The sequence below is a fragment of the Pseudogymnoascus destructans genome (assembly GCF_001641265.1).
Source record: "Pseudogymnoascus destructans isolate 20631-21 unplaced genomic scaffold scaffold_16, whole genome shotgun sequence".
Lineage (NCBI taxonomy): Eukaryota > Fungi > Ascomycota > Leotiomycetes > Thelebolales > Thelebolaceae > Pseudogymnoascus > Pseudogymnoascus destructans.
Window position 1 is genome coordinate 749,697 of NW_020167535.1, and position 23,191 is coordinate 772,887.

At 46.0% G+C, this 23,191-nt stretch overlaps 5 protein-coding genes and 1 non-coding gene across 6 annotated transcripts; 3 read left to right on the forward strand and 3 right to left on the reverse strand.

Moving 5' to 3' along the window:
- Positions 1–36: 36 nt before the first annotated feature.
- VC83_06001 (uncharacterized protein) lies at positions 37–846 on the forward strand. The gene is made up of 2 exons (XM_024469608.1): positions 37–293; positions 441–846. Exons 1-2 carry the CDS (start codon positions 90–92, stop codon positions 756–758), a joined length of 522 nt encoding a protein of 173 aa, XP_024322347.1. The 5' UTR covers positions 37–89; the 3' UTR covers positions 759–846.
- Positions 847–1,252: 406 nt separating this feature from the next.
- Positions 1,253–1,345, forward strand: VC83_06002 (the record flags this gene model as incomplete). Its single annotated transcript has 1 exon — positions 1,253–1,345. It is a non-coding gene; the product is annotated as a tRNA-Pro (tRNA).
- Positions 1,346–17,108: 15,763 nt separating this feature from the next.
- Positions 17,109–18,982, forward strand: CBR1 (cytochrome b reductase). Its single transcript, XM_024469609.1, has 3 exons — positions 17,109–17,907; positions 17,977–18,058; positions 18,119–18,982. Exons 1-3 carry the CDS (start codon positions 17,745–17,747, stop codon positions 18,822–18,824), a joined length of 951 nt encoding a protein of 316 aa, XP_024322346.1. The 5' UTR covers positions 17,109–17,744; the 3' UTR covers positions 18,825–18,982.
- Positions 18,983–19,199: 217 nt separating this feature from the next.
- On the reverse strand, positions 19,200–19,667 carry VC83_06004 (uncharacterized protein; the record flags this gene model as incomplete). Its single annotated transcript, XM_024469610.1, has 2 exons — positions 19,200–19,514; positions 19,572–19,667. The coding sequence occupies 2 exons, from the start codon at positions 19,665–19,667 to the stop codon at positions 19,200–19,202; spliced, it is 411 nt and encodes a 136-aa protein (XP_024322345.1).
- Positions 19,668–20,790: 1,123 nt separating this feature from the next.
- VC83_06005 (uncharacterized protein) lies at positions 20,791–21,402 on the reverse strand (the record flags this gene model as incomplete). The annotated part of the gene is made up of 1 exon (XM_024469611.1): positions 20,791–21,402. One exon carries the CDS (start codon positions 21,400–21,402, stop codon positions 20,791–20,793), a length of 612 nt encoding a protein of 203 aa, XP_024322344.1.
- Positions 21,403–22,183: 781 nt separating this feature from the next.
- On the reverse strand, positions 22,184–22,895 carry VC83_06006 (uncharacterized protein; the record flags this gene model as incomplete). Its single annotated transcript, XM_024469612.1, has 2 exons — positions 22,184–22,729; positions 22,803–22,895. The coding sequence occupies 2 exons, from the start codon at positions 22,893–22,895 to the stop codon at positions 22,184–22,186; spliced, it is 639 nt and encodes a 212-aa protein (XP_024322343.1).
- Positions 22,896–23,191: the final 296 nt, after the last annotated feature.

Genomic DNA, 23,191 nt, shown 5'->3' on the forward strand with positions numbered 1-23,191 from the left:
CCGACGGAACCTCGAATTTCTTCAAGCCGCGCGTGTCGATTGTTACTGCACGAGATACCTTAATTACGCCCTCCTTCACACACCCCACGATGTCTTTATCCTGCCAATTCGCGGCCAGAAGTGCCGTTCGCTCCTTGAGGGCCGCGGGGGGAGTTAGAGTTGCATCTGCGACGCTTGCCCAATGGCGATGGAACTCGACAGAGGCTGCGACCAACCCAAAGATCTCCACGATCGTTGACCAGATCAGCCAATTGACTCTTCTCGAGACTGCCGACCTTGTCTCTACCCTTAAGGTGAGATGCACATTCTGCGGGCATTTGAGATAGCTCAGACGAAGACCGCATGTTCCTCTAGAACTTTTTGCGGGTTCCCCAAGACCACCAGAGCGCATACATCCATTATCTCAAACTTGGTCTATATAACTAACACATTCTCCTTAGACCCGCCTCAACATCCCAGATATGCCAATGGGAGGTTTCGCCGCCGGTCCAGCAGCCCCAGCCGCCGCAGTCGAGGAGGAGGCCGCTCCAGTACAAGCCGAGAAGACCCTCTTCAACCTCAAGCTCGACTCTTTCGAGGCTGGCTCGAAGCCAAAGATTATTAAGGAGATTAAGAGCATGCTTGGCCTGAGCTTGGTGGATTCGAAGAAGTTCGTTGAGTCGGCACCGAAGATGATGAGGGAAGCTGTGCCAAAGGAGGAGGCAGACAAGATTGTGGAGCTGTTGAAGGGACTTGGTGCCAAGGTTACGATGGAGTAAACTGGCACCACTGTATATCTAGGAAGCATCATGTTGGAATAGAAGCATTGCCGGGGCGGAAGATATTGTACCATTAGCATAGGGGTTTATAAAATGTACTTTTCTTCAAACTACTGCGACCTCTTTTCCATTTGGGTGTCCTCTCGAAACTGCTGCCATATGATTCTGCATTATCCCGGTATCCGTTTCTTGAGATATTGGTGGTGTTTAAGTTTGTCTTGTGCTTCGCTACTGAAAATGTAAGTGGCCGTTTCTTGGTGGAGAGTCGAGCCCCTGTGTCATCAGAAATTGAGCACAGAGAAAGTCGTTCATTAATGGACAAATATAAAATATATATACGTTAGCTTGTATAGCTGTCCTTCTGTACTGGTAGAACCGTGGTGGATATATATAATTTACTGCTAGTTATAGAATCGACCTAATCTGGAACTAGATCTTATACATGTGTTTGGGTTATAAGACCGCATAGTCTGGCCCTATCATAAATTAACAACGGGTCTTGTGGTCTAGTGGTATGATTCTCGCTTAGGGCTCACCCTACAGCTACAATTTGCGAGAGGTCCCCGATTCGATCTCGGGCAAGACCCCATACTTTTTGCATTTTTCTTCTTTGAAATGCATCAGCTATGCTTATATTTTTGTATACGACAGAAAATTTGGGCGTCAGCCAGCAAGCACATGGTGGTTTGAGTGCAAAGTCGGGGCCAGTTTCCCGAGGTCTCATTTTACCAAGCCAGAAGCGAGATAGAAGCACGTGCATTAATTTTTTTTTTTTTTTAAAAAGAATTCTCATGTTACATGATGGAAGCTGAGGCTGTAGCTGAAGAATTACAATCATTTATATAGATGCCGAATATATGTATATACGGTAAAATATTACCTAACGTAAAAATATTTTGCTTGACAAGGTCATAAGAAATAAGCTTGCTCGGTTTTCGAATTTCAAAAGGATTTCAAAAGGTTGACGGCAGCCTACTAGCATACCCCGGCCCCGTTCGCTGGTTCCAGACCAAGAAATCCAATTCTGTGCCGGGAATCACGATGAGGAATCCGAATCGTGTTTTCAGCCACACCCATGACTAAGCCCTAACCCTCTTTCGTACTGAACCAACACGTGATGCCCCACGCTTCCGTAGATCACAGTTGAGCCTCAATATCAAAATCCGAAGGTGAAGTAAAGCTGTAGCCCATACGCTTCAATGCCAAATACGCACACACCGAACGATTGAGCGCTCGTCGTGTTGCGGCCGAAGCTGTTGTAGAAGTAATGTCTCCTATTGGTCAACTTATAGAGGTAGCGGGCGTAAAGGTAAATTTGATGATGGATTTCCTACCTTACTATTGTGGTTTTCACTCCTTATTACTGTCCCATTAAAGCTCTCAGATTCACTCGGTGCTACGCGCCAATTCACACTCTTTTTCGGTACCGCCGAAAAGCCAAACTATATATACAAACTCTAATTTTCAAAACCCTTCTTTCTTTCATCTTCTTCACAACCGTAAGTAGTGTGCGCCACGAGGGACCGACCCCGTCGGGGGACCTAAACCGGACCGGACCACAGTCCGGTCTGAAGCTCATAAACCGCGGTTCCCCGTCGGTCTGCCAAGACTGTCATCACGTGATGACTGGGTTAGTTGACAATGACGTGTAAATATTCTATATAATGACTTATTTTCCATGTGTAATTTGTAGTAACGTGGTTGTACACCGAGTCGTGAATGTCACCGAGTCGTGAACTTTTCCCTACTTAGCTACCTACGAACTTCAACACGCGTTTCCTCCACAACTACCAATGGAAATCCAAACCCAAGAAGCGCGAATCATTCTAGCTATTGAGGCTCTTCAAACATGTAAATCGCTTAATCGCAGGTCTGCATCAATACTATATAAAGTGCCTTATTCTACGCTTACTGATAGAATGGCCGGCCGACCTTCTCGACGCGAAACCAAAGCCAATAGTCTTAAATTGACTGAGCTAGAAGAGGAAGTGATTATTCGAAATATATTGGATATGGATGCAAGAGGATTTGCGCCTCGGCCTGCTAGTGTGGAGGATATGGCAAATTATATCCTTGAATCGCGTGGGGGAAAGCACGTTGGGACGCGGTGGGCATATCGATTTATACAACGCCGCCCCGAGTTAAAGACACGTTTTAATCGCGTTTATGACTTTCAAAGAGCCTTGTGCGAAGATCCTGAGCTTATTGGAGCGTGGTTTCAACTTGTGCAGAACATGAGAGCAAAGTACGGCATCCAAGACTGCGATTTCTACAACTTTGACGAGACGGGCTTCATGATGGGCGTTATTAGCTCAGCTTTAGTTGTTACGCGCGCCGATCGACGTGGCAGAGGCAAGGCAGTTCAGCCTGGCAATCGGGAATGGGCTACAGCAATTGTTTGTGTGAATGCTGAAGGCGGGAGTATCCCTCCGTTTTTAGTAGTTCAAGGGAAATGTCACCTTTCAAGTTGGTATACTGAAGGCGGCCTTCCTCACAATTGGGTAATTAAACCAACAAGCAATGGATGGACCAACAACGAGACAGGTCTAGAATGGCTTCATCACTTCGATAAACATACTTGCAGTCGTGCAAAAGGACCATATCGGATGTTGGTTTTAGACGGGCATGAAAGTCACGAATCAGCTGCGTTTCAGGAATATTGCAAAGCAAACAACATCATAACTCTCTGTCTACCTCCTCACTCGTCTCACCTAACTCAGCCACTTGATGTTGGGTGCTTTAGTGTTCTTAAACGCATGTATGGGCGTCAAATTGAGACCTTTATTAAGGATCATATATGTCACGGTTCACCAAGGCATAGGGCGCCAGTTGGGTATTATGAATTAAACTCAATCTAGAGAAGAAAGGAAAGAGAAGAGGAGCACTCGAGCAGTGGCTCGATCTATATACAGCTATGTTGTTGTGGAGTGAATTCTCTTTAGCGAGACCAGTTCTGAGAATTCACTCCACAACTGAAAACTTCGCTCCAACCCTGGAAAGCTCCCCACACCCCTGAACCCCCACTCGAGCTGCAAGGCGCACTTGATATTGTAACACTCAGGGGTAAGTCAGAGGTTAACACCTCACTGACTTTTCAGAAACAAGGAGTAACAAGATGAATGCTTGGAAGCTTGGAAAAGACGTGGAAGTATGTGATAGTCGATTTACTGTATTGTCTGCTTGCCCTTTCTTAAGGAAAGGGCAATCCTATTTATGCTAAAGGAGTGTAGTTCTCTCATTTTCCAAGACTTTCCATGACTTACCAGGCTTGGTAACTGTAGTCGACGTAAGAGAATCCCATAGAACCATCTCTTAGGTTCGTAGCCTATAGGAAGTAAAAGGAGGTCCAAGGTCAGAGTACCCCTATAGACAAATTATGTCATAACTTAACCAATCTTGTGGGTAACTAAAGAGTGATGACATGTAATGAATCATAGAGGTTCGTAGGAGCTTTTAGAGCTATCGTTCATGCTCCTAGGCCTCTAGTTGGTAGAGATATGTCATGTGGTAGTATGAGTGATGTCATGTAATGAATCATAGAGGGTTGTAGAGATATGCTATGTGGTAATATCGGCCCAGTAACTAAGGAGCGATGACGTGTAATGAATCATAGATGGTTGTAGCAATCGTTGAGTAGTATTGCTCTTGTTGTTGGTGTGATAAGCCAAAATATGTATAGTGACTTGTAGGTTTGAGGAGGAGTGTAACGCTGACTTCTAAATGATAGAAGACACAGAGGTTCTCTTGCGTAAAGGTTTACTTATCAGAGGAGGCAGGGGATTAGACACAAAGGCTTTCCAAGTAACACGTTACAGTATTGTAAAGAATACTATATTGAGTTGAGCACGAAGCTCCTATCTAAGGAAATACTATCTACTTATATAGTGGCGTCGTGCCTCATGGGTAATCTGGATAGTTGGCGGATAGCTAGATATTCAGGATAGTTCGTGGATAGCTCAACTATCCAATATCCACTAGTTTCTGCAACTATCCATTAGCCCCGTCACATGGCAGCCTACCCCGCTTCCCACTGTGACTCACACGTCACGTTATGTGACTCACACGTCACATTACTAGGCCCTGGCCCTGTAACCATGACATCATGTTACTATAGCCGTAACAAGGAGGTTTCCAAGTTTGCTCTTGAGTTTGATAGCAAACTGAGTGCAACGAATGTCAGTATGACAAAAAGGGCCTTCCATGGACACTTGCCAAGGTATCTTTATAGTAATCATTATAGTAATCACAACTAATACTATACTAGCTTCGGAAGCTAGCTGTCTTTGTGAATTCTAGCTCACAGCGAAGAGAGCGATTTATGGGAATTCAAAGACAATGCATTAAAGATGGAGCAAAAGTCCTACGACTTATCCAAGATGTGTCAACCCGGTGGGATTCAACACTACATATGATGCTACGAGCGGTCCTACTCCAGGAAGCAGTAAATAAGTTTACAACTGAGTTTACTCCAGCTATTATCTTCCATATTACTTCAGAAGAGTGGAAACATATCACCTACCTTATTGATGTTACTCGCCAGTTTAGCTTCTGGACTTCAAATATAGGTATAGCAAGTGGTGCACGACTAGGCTTTGTTCTCCCAGCATATGATGAGCTATTTGAAGGGCTTGAGGAGTGTACCCGCCGGCTTAAACCATTACAAGATCCATGGATTCCAAAGCTCTTAAAAGCTATTGATAAAGCTGTACAAAAGCTTGATAAGTATTATAGCTTATCTTGTACAGGTATTGGTAACTTCTACGCTTTTGGTGCTATTCTATCTCCACAGTTAAAGATGGAAGTGTTTAACCCTGATTATTGTTGGTTGAATCCTAATAAAAACTGGCGGGGGCATTTTGAGAAGGAATTCCGGGCGTTATACACACAACATTACGCAAACCAAGAAAGATCGAAGCAGCACCAGTCAAACTACATGAAACTAGACAAGGACCCAATGGCTCTAATGTTAAATCGGAAGCGGAGCTATAATTCCATTAGTCAAAATGAAGATAGGAGGAGAGATTGAGTGATACCTTGCCCTCCGTAAGTTTATAGTAATAATTATAGTAATCACTACTAACTTTTATTAGCACCCTCCCATCAGCCACCATTAAAATGGTGGAAAGAGAACGAAAGACTATTCCCTGGATGTTACGGCTACAGTAACATGATGTCATGGTTACAGGGCCAGGGCCTAGTAATGTGACGTGTGAGTCACAGTGGGAAGCGGGGTAGGCTGCCATGTGATGGGGCTAATGGATAGTTGCAGAAACTAGTGGATATTGGATAGTTGAGCTATCCACGAACTATCCTGAATATCTAGCTATCCGCCAACTATCCAGATAACCCATGAGGCACGACGCCACTATATAAGTAGATAGTATTTCCTTAGATAGGAGCTTCGTGCTCAACTCAATATAGTATTCTTTACAATACTGTAACGTGTTACTTGGAAAGCCTTTGTGTCTAATCCCCTGCCTCCTCTGTCAAGTCAACCTTACGCAAGAAACCTCTGTGTCTTCTATCATTTAGAAGTCAGCGTTACAGCTACCCAAGCCACGATGGGTGTGATTACACCCTACCTTCACTTACAAGGCCAAAGGAGGACAATAGGGCCCAGTCACCTTATAGGGAAATGGTCGAAACAATTGAGTTAAGCCAAGTCAGTAACAAGTCCCAGTCTAGCCGGGAAATCCGGGAGTCATGGCGTAATATAGATCTATAGTAATAATTATAGTAATTGCATTTAACGTGGTTGTACACCGAGTCGTGAATATCACCGAGTCGTGAAACTTTTTTATACCCACCACTGTAAGGTATAATTAAACAACCACAACATGTATTAAAACTAAAACTATTCAGAATCTGATGAGCTAAGTACTTCTATGACCTCCTGACAAGTTCGTGCATTATGGCCAGCCCCCCCGCAAGTGCCACAATGTCGTACACCTGGTTGCCCCTCATTCCTACCAACCCCTCCAGAGCGCTTCTCGCGATTTATTTGCTCCATAACTGCCCTTTGGGACAAATCATCATGTGCATCCCCTACAGAAAGTGCACACCCTTGACGGACACAAGACTTTTTAGCCCTCTGGCGTTTGCTAAGAGCTTCGTTTGCTGCTCGAAGGGTGCGGACTTCAGCTGACAATAAAGTCATTTCATGTGCCAAAATCTCTGTCCCTTTAGCTAATGCAGTAACAGTAGCAAAAATGGGGGTTGGCGAGCTTCCTTGGTGCCGTGCAATGCAATTTTTAACTAGAGTAGTCTGTGAGAGAGGAAGAATGTTCTTGTGCAAAGTCCATGCCATTTTCTGGTTGGCGGCAGATAGTTTCTGGAATTCGTCAAACGTTTCAACATTCCATTCAGCCTTTTCATGTCGATTTGCAAGTATAGATTCATGTCTCTCTTGAGCTGTTTTGCCCAGAGTGTGAAGGAAGGTTTTGGATTTGAAATTAGGATCATGAAGTTCATTGGTTTGGTTTGCAGAGCTTGGAATTGATGCTCCTTCTGCCAGGGATTCCTGGTCTTGTTCTGGATCATTTCGAGCTGCCATTGCAGCTTTTTCTTCAGCTGTATAAGCCATAGCGAGTTGCTATTTCAATTTCGGTTTATATCGTCAAGTCAGACACATATTGCCAAAGGCCCTATTGTGCAGTTGTTGGCCGTAGGAGCCACTCGAGAGGAGCGCACTTCCCTCACAGTTATATTCTTGTTGAGGGAGCGTTGTAAAAGGTCTGACTTGCGAAGGTGGTGTGTGTGTGTCGAGCTGACTGTCGAAAGCCAACTTTGAGGGGTTGCCTGGAGATCGTCCTGGAATCGACTTCAGGATAAGGTTTCTGGTTCTGGGGTTTTCAAAGAGTGGATTTCGATTTCGATTTCAGAAGAGGGTTCAGCTCAAAGAGCAGGAAAAGAGGTATAAGAGAGATTGAGTTTTATGTCACGGTTCACCAAGGCATAGGGCGCCAGTTGGGTATTATGAATTAAACTCAATCTAGAGAAGAAAGGAAAGAGAAGAGGAGCACTCGAGCAGTGGCTCGATCTATATACAGCTATGTTGTTGTGGAGTGAATTCTCTTTAGCGAGACCAGTTCTGAGAATTCACTCCACAACTGAAAACTTCGCTCCAACCCTGGAAAGCTCCCCACACCCCTGAACCCCCACTCGAGCTGCAAGGCGCACTTGATATCGTAACAATATAAACCATATTACAAAGGTTGAGTTTTTTATAGCTTTCCACGCAGCTTATAACCAGTCAATAACAACTCAAAACGCCAAAGCTGGATTTCGCGGAGCTGGTTTAGTGCCCTTTGATCCGCAAGTAATCATTTCAAAGCTAGACGTCAAGTTGCGGACTCCTACACCTACAGGACCCCCCTCTATAGACGCTGATCCTTGGGTTTCTCAAACGCCTCGCAACACTCAAATTCGATACTGGCTGAAAAGGATGATGCCATTCTCCAGTTACAGGAACTGATCTAGAGCAACGAGCAACAAATCACAGAGCAACAAACAATTCAGAAATATCTTGAAAAGCAAACCCAACAAGCTCTGAAGAATGAACCAGGACACCACTCTCACAGTCGACTGTCAGCTCGGATTCCAGACCCTCCAATCCTCACAGATGGGATAGAGCCAGCATTTGAAGACTGGGTTGTGAAAATTCGCCTCAAGCTCGAAGCCAACATTGATCATTTTCCAACACAGACTTTACAAATGAGCTACATTCAGAGTCGACTGGGAGGACTGGCAGTTCGACATGTCAATCCAAGGCTTCGACCAAACTCTACAAACAAATTGCAGACAGCAGAAGAAATTCTCGAACTTTTGGAAAAAGTCTTCAGTGATCCCGATCGAAGGCACACAGCTCAAACTGAGTATCGAAAGCTGTATCAGAGAAACAACACCTTTGCAGTGTTCTGGGCTGAGTTCCAAAGGCTCACGACAGAGCTTGATTACTCTGAAGAAACTTTGCTGGATGACTTGCGCTTCAAAGTCAACCAACAGATGCAGAAAGCCTTAGTGGCTGAAGTTGGAGCTACTACACTTCACGAGTTTGCAAAGAAATGCATGCTCATCGACCAGAACATTCAGCGGATCAAGGAACAAGAAGACAAAAGGAAGCCAAAGTCATTTTCGAACAACATGGGCCAAACTCAAAATCAGGGCCAGGCACTTTGAACTTCAATCCCTCAACCTACAATGGATTCGAACATGCAAAACAAGACGCAGAAGCTGTATCGACCACCGCATCAAGATCCAGCAAAAGAAATGCTCATGAAACTTGGGAAATGCTTCATATGCTGACAAAATGGACATCGAGCTCGAGACTGTCCCCAGAAGCTCAAAGCTCAAGTGAATGAGGTATCTACAGCTGAGTCTATCATCGATTCAGAAAACGAATAGCCTCTAGACAAGTCATCACTAGAGGCAGTGCAGCCAGAATTGCAGCTTCTTCCTCGAGATCCAGTTTTGATCCGGACACCCCTTTCTTAGCTACTTGTAGAATAGGAAAATACAAAGCTATTGTCCATGCATTGATCGATACTGGTGCCACAGGTGGAAACTTCATTAATGCTGCTGATGCAGAAAGAATATGTGAAATCGAAGGGATAGCCCCAGTCGAACTTGTGAAGCCAAAACAAGTTGAAGGATTCAATGGAGAGGCTGCCCCTGCTATCACACATGCTATATATCCTCGACTACAAGTGGGAGAGCATGTGGAAAGCCTATGTCCATTATTCATCACTTCGCTGGGAAAACATTCTATCATTCTCGGGAAAGCGAAATGCCTCCTCCGGAACCTGCTCCGAAAGTGGAAAAACCAAAACCTTGCACCATAGCAATGATTGGCGCAGCACCATTTCGAATGCTCATGAAGCAAAGAGGAGCTCAAGTCTTTGCTATATCAATGAAGGACATAATCCAGCACAAGAACAAGACCAAAACTGAAGAAATTGACTCTCGACTGATCCTTCTGAAGGAATTTCATGAATTTTTGGATGTTTTTTCAAAAATGGCAGCAGACAAGCTACCTCCCCATCGACCTTCAGACCATCATATTGAACTCGAAGGTGATGCAAAGCTGGGATATGCACCACTCTGGAATATGTCAAAGGAAGAACTTGATTTGGTTGAAGAATATGTCTTCGAGCACTTGCCAAAAGGGTTCATTGAAGCAAGCAAAGCCCCATACTCTTCACCCATTATGTTTGTGAGAAAGCCAGGTGGTGGTCTTCAATTCTGTGTTGACTACAGGAAGCTAAATGCCATAGACGAAAAAGGATCGATATCCCATACCACTCATTGATGAAACACTGGCCCAAGTCATAGGAGCAAAATATCTCACCAAACTGGACATTCGACATGCCTTCAATCGAATTCGACATGCCTTCAATCGAATTCGAATGCAGACAGAAGAAGATGAAGACCTCACTACATTCAGAACTCGATTTGGATCCTACAAATACAAGGTCATGCCCTTCGGACTCACAAATGGTCCAGCAACATTCCAGAGGTACATGAATGAAACCCTCATGGATTACCTCAACCAATTCGTCACCGCATACATGGATGACATTCTTATCTACAGTGCTACTCGAGCGGAGCATACAGAGCACATAAGGAAAGTCCTACAGAAGCTTCGAGAAGCTGGACTGCAAGCAGATATCTCAAAATGTGAGTTTTTCGTCCAAGAAACCAAATTCCTAGGACTCATTGTGGGAGTCAATGGCATTCGCATGGACCCTGCAAAGGTTTCTACTATATTGGAATGGCGAACTCCAAAATTGCTCAGGGATATGCAAGCTTTCATTGGATTCTGCAATTTCTATCGAAGGTTCATCCGAAATTACTCCAGCATCATGAGGCCATTGGTGAACCTTACCAGAAAGGATCAGATATTCGAATGGACTCATGCATGCCAAACTGCATTCGAGCTGTTGAAACAAACAGTCACAGAAGCTCCTGTCTTGAGGCATTTCGATAGAAACAAGACAGCCTATGTCGAAGCAGATTCCTCAGACTTCATCTCATCAGGAGTCTTGTCACAAAAAGATGATCAAGGGGTTCTACATCCAGTTGCATACTTCTCAAAAAAGCTAGCACCTGCAGAATGCAATTACGAGATATATGACAAGGAATTGCTTGCAATCATCAGATGTTTCGAAGCATGGAGACCAGAACTTGAAGGGACAGATTTTCCAGTCCAAGTCTTGTCTGATCACAAAAGCTTGGAATACTTCATGTCCACCAAGAAGCTGACAAGAAGACAAGCTCGATGGGCTGAATTCCTCTCTCGATACAACTTCCAGATCATCTATAGGCCTGGGAAGCAAAATGGAAAAGCAGATGCTTTGACTCGAAGGCCTGGTGACAGACCAGAAGGCAATGATGAGGATGATTGACAAAAGCAACAGCTTCAGGTGTTGCTACCACCTTCGAGGCTACATCCAGACATTCAGAAACTCAAAGAACAAGGCCAAACAACTCAGCTAGCTCCAGTGGAAACTCATATCAGAGAAATGACAATTCTTGAGAAAATCCAAAAGTCTCAACTGGAAGACAAATTCTGCAAGGCTACACTACAGAAGCTTGAGAATGGTGATCGAACAAGCAAAGAGGTTGCATTGGCTTATTGCGAACTCAAAAACGGCATGCTAGAATATCAAAATCGAGTTTGGGTGCCAGAAACCATTCAGGTGGACTTGTTGAGAGAAGTTCATGAACAACCTTCTATGGGACATCCAGGAGCTGGAAAGATGCTGCGAGTCATGAAACAGCACTATTACTGGCCAAACATGGACAAAACAATAATTCGATATATCAAAAACTGCCATAGTTGTCAAAGATCGAAACCATCTCGAGATTCCTACAATGGACTTCTACAACCAATCCCTATTGACAGTCAACCATGGATGGATATATCAATGGATTTCGTGACAGGATTACCACTCTGTGAAGGGAACAATGCTATCTTGGTTGTTGCATGCAGGTTGACGAAAGAAAGACATTTCATTCTGTGTTTCGCTGGGCAAGACGGGACTACTGCAGAAGCTACAGCACAGCTCTTACTTCGACATGTATGGAAGCACCATGGTCTACCAAACTCGATAATATCAGACAGAGGTCCTCAGTTCATTGCAGAAGTCTGGAGTTTGCTCTGCAAAATTTGGAAAATTTCAGCCAAACTTTCAACTGCCTTCCACCCAGAAACAGATGGACAGACTGAGCGATTCAATGCAGAGCTCGAACGCTACTTGCGAGCTCATGTGAACTATCTTCAAGACAATTGGGTTTCATACTTGTGCATGGCGGAGTTTGCTGCCAACAGTTTGCCATCAGATGCAACCAAGACAAGTGCGTTTTTTGCGAACAAGGGCTATGAACCAAGAATGAGCTTCGATACAGAGCAGCAAGCATATCACGAAGCAAAACAAGAGCACAAGAACATAGCTCAGACCATGGCAAAGGTTTGGGAGTTTCTGCAGGATGAAATCACGCTTTCGCAAGCAAAAATGGAACATTTCGCGAACAAGACAAGGAAACCTGCACCACGCTATCAAGTGGGAGACAGAGTATGGCTTTCAACTCGAAATATAAAGACACAGAGGCCATCAAAGAAGCTAGACCACAAGCAAGTGGGACCTTTTGAAATTCTAGAGCGAATTGGGCAAGTTGCATATCGGCTCAAACTTCCAAACAGCATGAAGATTCATCCAGTATTTCATGCCAATCTATTAAGACTTGACTCTAATGATGCAATCGAAGGGCAGCAACAGGAGCCAGAGCCTCCAGTCATTGTCAATGGCGAAGAGGAGTGGGAAGTGGACGAAATCCTCGACTCAAAAGTTATTCAAAAGAAGCTTTTCTACAAGGCAGCTTGGAAGAACTATCCACCGGATGAGACATGGTATACTGCAGAGAGCTTTGAAAATTCTCCAGAAGTTACCCAAGCATATCACAGAAAATACCCTCAGAAACCAAAATGAGAGCTGGAGACAATTGTTTTTTTTTTAAAATGGGATTTCTTGATCAGGAGATCAACTCTGGAGTAGGGGGGGGGTAGTGTTACGATATCAAGTGCGCCTTGCAGCTCGAGTGGGGGTTCAGGGGTGTGGGGAGCTTTCCAGGGTTGGAGCGAAGTTTTCAGTTGTGGAGTGAATTCTCAGAACTGGTCTCGCTAAAGAGAATTCACTCCACAACAACATAGCTGTATATAGATCGAGCCACTGCTCGAGTGCTCCTCTTCTCTTTCCTTTCTTCTCTAGATTGAGTTTAATTCATAATACCCAACTGGCGCCCTATGCCTTGGTGAACCGTGACACTGAGTTCCCAGACTCAACATTTGTTGCAACTTGTCTGAACCACTTCACTACATCACACGCCTGATTGCTGCATTGTGGAATAGTCTAAGATACAACCCTTTGGCTCTGTTTCCTAAGACAGTGTGTTGTCTTAGTAAATTCATCCCTTCCTTGGGTGGCTAGATTCTCACATCTGGTGCACCCACCATTACACCTTTCCTTACTTAGATCTTTGAGTTCGTCTACTGAATTGTCATCCCAGTCAATCTGTAGCTCTGAGTTTGATGGGTTTAATCGAATTGACCCAAGGAGAGCCTTCTGTGCAAGCTGAACAATATGTGCAAAGCATGGGATATGATGAATACGTCCATCATGGTATCTTGTTGGCTCAGACGATAACTCAGCTATCATATCGTTGATAATTGTCATCATTGAAGTATTAGTTACTTGCATTATCAGTTGTAATGCAATGAACTCTACCATCTAGGTGATATTGAGATATAACACGCTGAACAATAGTCGCAAGGTCTTTCCCAGTATGGGCTCCATCGAGATACTCAAATCCAATTAGAGCTTCACGGTATTCCCATTTCTCAGTGATGAATGTAGCCATAATACCCATGAAGGAGTGTCTTGTTCCAGGGCTAGACCAATTGTCAAGGGATAATGCACACCTCGACCCAGGAGCAAGACCATGAAGGGCAATCTGTTGTGCATTACCTACCATAACATCAAGGCGCCGCCGTAGGGTTGTTGGTGAAGGAAGTGGATATTTCTGGTTCTGCCATAGTGCCATCTCCCTCCATATAGGATTCTCAAGTGATCGGAATGATATGTTTAGGGATACCACAGTCTCAAGAACAAAACTGTAGAAAGCTTCCCTTGGATCATCTTCTGGTTGGCGCATAGTCTAAATAATAGTTAGGCATATTTTATAGTAATAAGTATAGTAATCATGCTTACTGGTAATGATCCTGAAAGGCGGAGCTTGGATTGATGTAGTGTAGAAGTGTGAGATGATTTCCTCAAACATCCAGCTGATCGAAGATGGGAACTCATTGTGCTTGTCCTGCACCCTTTACACTTGGGTGAGTATTCTAGAGCATTTCCGGCAAATAACAATTGGCTCTCCAGTTGATTTCCGAGCACCTTGGTCGAAGTCTCTCCATACATTTGAAGTCCTAGCTGTTGACCCCCAATTGATTTGCTTATCAGTACTTAGAAACAGATTTGGTTGCTCTTTATACCAGGACTGATGATGCCACCAGTCATTGAATAGTTCTGCTTTTGAAGGCATCCACTTTAGCACATTAAGACCTCAGATTGTAATTAGACCATCCCATTGGTTGCTTAGAGGCTGAGAGGACTCAACCTCAGGTGTTATGTTGCTTGATTGAGGATCATCAAGAGAAAATACATCACTATAGATATGTGTATGTATTGGTGAACTTAAAGATTGGCTATAAGACATAATATTTGAATATATCACGATTAACGTGCATGTATAACGAAAGAGCCAAACAAGCAAAAGTGCCAAAATCATGCGGTGACCAACCCCCCCAATTAAATGTTAAATTCCTCCACAACAAAACATGCGCCATAAAAATGATGAAAGCAAATTAGTGCTAGCTATCCAAGCTATGCAAAGCGACCCAAATTTGCGCCTTCGAGTTGCAGCTAGGATCTATTCCGTAGACCACCGCAAGCTACGTCACCGTTTACAAGGCGTACCTTCACGACGCGATATCCAAGCCAACTTACGGAAATTAAGTAACCTAGAGGAATCATGTTACGACGGAACAAGAAGGCTGGCCAACTACAGGACAGGAAGGAGGGAGGTCGCATGAGACCGGCCCTGGTACCTGGAGGGGCAGCGGGGAATAGTAGTTCCGAAAGTATCACGTGACGGACTCGCAGGATGATGAGAAGAGTCCTAAGAGTCCAGGACTCCGAGGACTCGAGTGAGTTCCCAGGAGTCCACTAGGCACGTGATGGACTCGCAGGATGATGAGAAGAGTCCTAAGAGTCCAGGACTCCGAGGACTCGAGTGAGTTCCCAAGAGTCCACTAGGCACGACGCCACTATATAAGTAGATAGTATTTCCTTAGATAGGAGCTTCGTGCTCAACTCAATACAGTATTTGTTATATACTAGTAACGTGTTACTTGAAGCCTTTGTGTCTGATCCCCTGCCTCCTCTGATAAGTAAACCTTTACGCAAGAGAACCTCTGTGTCTTCTATCATTTAGAAGTCAGCGTTACAAATCAGTTCTTGTTCAGTATATACTTGACTTAGCTGCTAAAGGGTTCCCTCCTCAGTTGTCTATTGTTGAAGATATGGCAAATCGACTATTGCAACATGCGACGCGCCACGCGTCGGGTCACGTTGGGCTTCAAACTTTGTTAAGCGCCATGTAGAGCTCCGGACACACTTCCAGCAAAAATATGACTACCAGAGGGCTAAGTGCGAAGATCCAGAAGTCATTCGTGGCTGGTTTGAGCTTGTATGGAGCACAATTCTAAAGTATGGCATCAACAATGCAGATATCTACAACTTTGATGAGACTGGGTTTATGATGGGCGTCATCTCAAGCGCAACGGTAGTAACGAGCTCAGACGGGCGGGCAAAGGCAAAAAAGGTGCAGCCTGGCAATCGGGAATGGGTTACAGTAATCCAAGGCGTTAGTTCTCAAGGTTGGGCAGTGCCGCCATTTGTCATTGTGGCAGGTAAAAACCACCTTGCATCTTGGTATGAGAATAGCGGATTTCCAGCAGATTGGGTAATCGCTGTTACTGCAAATGGCTGGACTACAAACGAGAGAGGTATGGATTGGATTCAGCATTTTGAGAAGCACACAAAGCCCCGGAGTGTTGGTGGTTATCGCTTGTTAGTCCTTGATGGTCATGAGAGCCACCACTCAGACAAGTTTGAGGAGTACTGCAAAGAACACAACATTATTATGCTTTGTATGCCTGCTCACTCTTCCCATATACTCCAACCACTTGATGTTGGCTGTTTTGGCCCATTAAAGAGAGCTTACGGTCGGCAAATTAAAGATATGATGCGGGCTCATATTATTCACATTACTAAGGATGACTTCTTTCCTGCCTTCCACGCTGCATTTAACATTGCAATGACAGAAAGCAATATTCAGGGAGGGTTCCGAGGTGCTGGGCTTCTTCCATTTAGCCCTGAGAGTGTAATATCTACACTTGACCTTAGGTTTAAGACGCCAACACCTCCAACCTCTTGCCCAAACACCGCTCAACCATGGGTTTCTCAGACACCAAATAACCCAACTGAAGCTGTATCACAGTCTACTTTCATTAAAAACTGAATTGCGCATCATCAAAATAGCTCTCCAACCTCAATCTATGCAGCTGTTGACCAGTTTACAAAGGGTGCATCGCAAATAATGCACCAATTAGCATTGTTAAAAGCAGAGAACCAAAACCTGCGACAGGCAAATGAAGTGCTAAGCAAGCGCCGGAGAGCTAAAAAAACACGACTACAGCAAGGAGGATCACTTAGTCAACAGGTAGCACAGGAGCTACAGGACGAGAGGGACGTTGTGCAGCAAGTAGAGCAAGAAATAAGGGCAAGTAGTGGTCGGAAGCCAAGGGAAGAAACCCATGCACGTCGCTGTGGCAAGTGTGGTGAGACTGGACACAATGCGCGCACTTGTCAGATTGTAATAGACAGGTCTGAGGAAGAGGACTCCGAGTAGTTTTAATTATTTATATTGTTGTGGTGGATTTATCGCAATTCTTATGGGGTAGTCGCGATATTTTGGCTCTTTCGCTTGTTTGGCACTTTCGTTATACATGCACGTTATTCCCCCCTTAATATTAAAGTAATGGTGTATTATAAATTAATATAATCGAAGTAATAGCATCATACTACAGTATTAACTATATTAAAGTTTATATGATAGGTTAGAACAGTAGTAAATGGTCGTGGTGCGGTAGAAACGTAGAGTTGAGAGGCATACTCTGTCATCGTGATTTTGGAAATTTCGCTCAGCTTCGCAGCTATTTACCATACAAATACCGGTAGTAGCGAAAGGTGCAGAACTGGCTACAATCACGATGAGAATCGTGATTTTGGACCGTCATCGTAGTAGCCAATAGTGGTGTTAAATTACGTGGTGGCCCCATAACTTTATGGGAGGGCGTCGATGGTACCGAAACCGCACCGAAGCCTACAGTAATACAGCACCTACAACCAGAACACAGGCTTCTACAGGCTTCTACCGTTCACCCTAGCACTTGTTTTATATCGCTACGTTGGTAGGGTACGGTAATACAGCATATAAGAGACTATTTACAGCTTTTTACGAAGGTTGAGCTATATACGGTCGCTGCTACTAAGCAGAATCGCTGAAGCCACGGTTGAGGTGGCACTGACGTTGCGACTGTTGGGGGCTACGGCCTAATTCGGAATGGTGGGTGCAGGGGTGGTTAGGGCCTGAGGCAGCGAAAATATCCCTCATCGTGATTCCGGGGTGGTGGAGGTTATATTCGTAGCTCTTCGGCCGACTTGCCGAACAAGAAACCGTCCCCAACCCCACACTCCTCACGGGTATAACTTAAGAACAAGCGACATTTGCGAATTCTACTCACGGCCTGCCTTTTCTCCTCTCTCAACAATTTTGTCACAGGCAACCCCTGCTTCTCAACTCACCATGTCCGACTCAGCAAGCAAGTTCACGTCGTCCGCCTTCATCAATGGCATTTATATTCCGTCTGGCCTTCTGATCTTCGGCTGCTTCATCGTCAAGAGCGAATGGCTCCCATATGTGATTGCTCTTTCAGCAGCTCTTGCAGGATGGAAGATCTTCTGCAGCTGTACGTCCACAACCCCGTTCCCACAACTTGAAGTCTTTTGAGGTAAATGGTCACTGACATCCTGCGCAGATCCTAAGGCAGTCCTGAGGCCCGACGCCCTCCAAGAATTCGAGCTGAAGGAGAAGACCATCATTTCCCACAATGTCGCAATGTGAGTGATCTCGTCTCCGCGCCCTTTTGAGAAACCCCACTGACAACCACCCTCCCACAGCTACCGCTTCAAGCTCCCAACTTCCAACTCGATCCTCGGCCTCCCAATCGGCCAACACATCTCCATCTCCGCAAATCTCCCTACCACGACCCCCGAGGGCGAGAGCATCCGCAAGGACTTCCTCCGCTCCTACACCCCCATCTCCGGTGACCACCAGCCCGGCTACTTCGACCTGCTCATCAAGTCCTACCCCACCGGCAATATCTCCAAGTACATGGCCTCCCTCATCGTCGGACAGACCATCAAGGTTAAGGGCCCCAAGGGCGCCATGGTCTACACCCCCAACATGGTGCGCCACTTCGGCATGATCGCAGGCGGCACCGGTATCACCCCCATGCTCCAGGTCATCCGCGCCGTCATTCGCGGCCGCGCTGCTGGAGATACCACTGAGATGGACCTGCTCTTCGCCAACGTCAACGTGGAGGATATCCTGCTCAAGGAGGACCTCGATGCGCTCGCCGCGGCTGACAAGGGATTCCGCGTGCACTACGTCCTCAACAACCCACCTGAGGGATGGACTGGCGGCGTCGGCTTCGTCACCCCTGAGATGATTGCTAAGTTCCTGCCCAAGGCGGCTCCGGATGTGAAGGTCTTGCTCTGCGGACCACCACCGATGATTAGCGCGATGAAGAAGGCCACTGAGGGTCTGGGATTCACTAAGGCGAAGCCGGTTAGCAAGCTTGAGGACCAGGTCTTTGCGTTTTAGATGGGTGGTGGGTGATGGAATGGTGATGGACGTTGATAGATGGATAGATAAGACGAGTTGATCTGAGGCTTTGTAAAAGGACGGTTGGTTTACAGCGGGTGGGAGAGTGGATTAGATTAGATGAGTATGTGATATTTCAAATCCAGTCTCGCTTTGTTCCAAATCGACATTGTATAAATCGGTTCTATTCGTCCTGAGATCTCTACTGTGTATCTCCTCCATGCTGTGAACGGTACCTGAATCAGCAGGCCCGATCTGATATATACTCCCTTCCCATACAAGCCTTTATTCCCAAATGCAAGTTATGCTCCTTGTAATATCCTGGTATCCTGGTATCCCTCATCATCCTTCTCCAAACCCCTTCCCAACCCCAATCTATAGCACTGCCTGCATCGCCAGGCCGAGAGCCCCAACCATGATCACCAAATTCACCGTCGACGACCTCCCCCCCGAGACATCCGTCGAACTCCCCGTCGAATTACTCGCCGCAGCCCCAACCGGAATATCAACCGTCACACCCGCACTCTTACACGCATTCGTCGCAAGCGTGACCACCTTATTAAAATCACCCTTCGAGCACGCCGCCTCCACTTTCTTCGTCAAGGAACTAATGAAAGTCTGGTCCTTGCAGAGACACTGCGCGTCACTATTACAGTTTTTCTCCCCCGCGGCGATGGATAAAGGTCCTAACTGGGAAGAAGTTAGCAGATGCCGCGCCAGTGGAAGCTAGCAGAGGGGAGGACGTACAGCACATAATGGAATGTCTGTGGCGAGAGAATTAAGGGATTGGGTGAGGGAGAGGGCGGGAAGGGCGGCGATGACGACGAGGTTTGAGATGCGCATTTTGGTAGCCGAAATGGTGAGAGAGTGAATAAGATGTATGGAAAAGGTATCCAGGAACGAGTGACGGTGATTACGGCGAAGGGATCTAATTAAGGCCTACTGCTAGCTTTTGATGCTTTCGGTAGAGCAACGATATGTGGAGAATTTGCCGATCGTGCTCTGGTGCAGATCCGTTTATTCTTGGCTTATGATGTTTTCCTATCTTCACTCTGCTTTGGTCCAGGGGGTTCGTTTGTTCAGGCTTGTGATGTTTTCTTATATTACAATCACCCTCGTCACTTCCTTCCACGTCGTCTTATAGACCCCAACCCAACATCCACAAAGCTACGGTTTCTATTTTGAAACGCACTGCGCAGAAGATCTTAGCTGCGGATACCTACGTCAGAACCAACCGCGCCTCGGGGCAAGACCATCCGCCATTGTGAAACGGACAACTTGCCAGTTGGCAACCTCGTATCCGTCAGAAAGGACAACGGGCTTTGGAATGTTGATCAATCCTTTGGCATGTACAGAGGCACATAGAGACGCAAGAGAGTAAGATCACACGAGGCGAAGGTGACGCGTCCGTCCATGTAAGTAGGGACCACCTAGGGTCCTATAAGCTCGCGTAGAGCCGCTTGGCGGGGGAACACCCGCAGGAACGAGAAATCGTGCATAGTGATAATTTCTCTGGTGTGTCGTAGGAGCAATTGGTGATGAGGTGGGGCTGTGCAGGAATGGCGATCTGCGGGGCAGGGCTCTGCACGTTGATATAGGGCTCTTGGCGCGATATGAGACACGGTGTGGGAAGTTTTACTGTATTGGAGTCCTGAGAGTTAAATGTGGATGGTAAAAGTAAGACGACGTGGAGGTGCGACATGGGCTGTGCATGTGAAGCTGGTGTGAGAGGGTTGTAGGGGAATACGCAAACTTATTTGGGAAGTCGGGGATTGCTTTGGTGGCAGGGGATTTATACCTATGTGGTGACATGTCGGCTCCCACGAACCCATTCATATTCAGTAGACTATCTTCGGATGAGAAGGTTTGATACTCCCTTACTTATTTATAATGGGCGATGTGATGAGGGAGGCCACTGGCTTAAAAAATGGCACGATGAAAGCCGTCAATTTTAGAGCCTCATAAATCAAACTGCTCCTACAACACATAAAATAGCTTGCCATGAGTGGCTGCTGTGAAAAGAGACGCCAGCTCCCCCGCCAACCTTCAGTTCAGTTTCTTTGGAGGTATGACTCTCTGTAAAATCCGCAAAAATAGTATCATCCCTCTCTTTCATAACAGCCAGAGCAGCGCCGCACCGTCCAAATAATACCGTGAAGATCGAGGCTTTCCCAACCAGCGCCGCAAATGTCGTATCCGGCTTCGCGCAGCTATACATATACAATGCCCAGGTGAGCAAGCTGGCGCCGGCAAAGTAGGTATCGTACTGTAGAAGGCTGAGTATGCCACGCTCAAATGCTTCCAATTTCTCATTTGAGAATGGCGAGATCAGCTGGAAAACGAGAAGAGGATGTAGCTGATCGACAGTTGAGGGAGAGTAGGACTGAATGACAGCGTAGCACAGAACGACAACTAGAATTAGAGAATGAGTAAATCCTGTCACCACAAGGACGAAATTGTGCGTATAGCGGAGTGCTGTGGCGGCCCTTCTCTGTGGAGACTCTCCAGTACCCAGGAGCCGATTGGTTATATTATCGGATACCAGTCTCATTAGAATAAACCGCGAGACAGCTGTCATATAGCAAAGAACTGCCACGCGATGAGAAACCCCTGGCGATTGCGATGCGATACGACCTCTGGGGGCGGGAGGCAGATCACGAATGAAGGGATGATGTAGCCGAGGGTCAACGATACTGGAAGTAGCACTATGCGCTTTGCATTGGCGGATATTGCGTTTGCATCGACCTGTCCTTTCGCTCGTCCCAGAGACGAGAAGAGCACGTGGATGAGATTGTGAATTGGTTGCACAAGCCCCGAATGGAATAAACCCACGAAGTTGCCCAGATTGTTGGACTGCAATACCGTGTTAGATTTCCAGCTAGGAAAACATACAAGCCAATGGCGCCCCGGGCATTCCCCTTACGCTCACCCTCAATCAGGACTAAGGCCAGGCATGACAGCTGGCACCCATATAGTCACCAAAAAGTGATAGCTCCGGAATTGCCCCCGTGACAACCGGCCAAAAGAATGGTATCAGGCTGGTAAGTGTTGCACCTAGGGGCCTAAAGTGCGAGTACACCGTGCGTAGGGCAGCGAGCCCACCGAGAAGCAGATGCGGGTACTTTTTGGGAGATAGATCAATGAGGTCGAAAGTGCCGACCCGGAAGTGAAGCATGATAATGCATGGTATTAAGGCGACGGTGATTAGCCCAAGGAGGACAATCGTGATGAGCCATGAGACTGGCATGTTTGCTGTTGGGTGTGTGAATATGGTTTTGATAGTCCTGGTGTTGGAGTTCCATGTTGAAGTTCGCGTCTCACCCCCACGTGATTTGTGATGCCATGGTGTCGCCGATCATCTATGGATATATTTCCCGCCCCAGAGTCCTGTCAAAAGTAGCTACTCTGGAAGTATCACCTTTCCAGCCAAATTCAAATCTCCCTTGCTGCTTCTTTTCATTAACATAGTCTAACGCTGTGCGTTCAACAGAATCCCAGTCCGAGATGTCTCCCCGACTTATTACCCCAGCTTGCTCAAGTCGGAACAAAGCATCCTTGACCCAGGAAACGCAGTTAAAATCTTCCTTGCTGCCTTGCCCAACTGGAACAGCTTCAAGCAGGGAGTCTACCAGATCTATGCGGCTCACATCTCCCAGAAGGATCCTCACGACAATCCGGGGATCGGAGTCTGGGTCTACCTTGACTGCCTCGTAAACCCAAGGTATTGAGACAGTGCCCTCAGTCACCGTGATAATATTTTTGCAGTGATACTTCATAGTGCGAATTTCTGGGCTGGAGGCGCCTTCAGGAGAAGAGATGTGGAGAGCGTAGTGGTATGTGTTGGGATACTTCAGACGCGCATAGAGAGCAAAATACAACTGTGGAGTGGCAGTGCTAGGCACACTCTGCAAACAGTCTCAGTAGAGAAGTATAGTATGGGTATGAGTAGATGCTGGAAGAACCGCTCCGTTGACTTACAGGTTTGCTTGACCATTTTCTCTTGAGGTTCTTGATAAACATGGTGGCTGATTCCAGAGAGTGAGGGGGGTTGTGGATGTTACTTTTTGGCATGTAGTTCTTGGTTTGTAGCAGGAAAATGCGAGGTAAACCAGTGATTATAACCTACGGGCGTCGCCGACGTTAGGTTGTAACTTGAGGGTCGAACATGGCGGACGTTAGTTTTGTGAGTGGGCGCTACGGAACGGGCCGACATATTCTAGAGAGGCGGTATGTACATACTTGAGCACGCTAAAAGTTCGAACTGGTAAGTGCGTGACTTTTATGGCATAACATTCGCCTTGTATAATAGAGTCACTTTATTCGTATCTACTTCAAGACTGACATACTTTGATTAGCAATAAAGAATT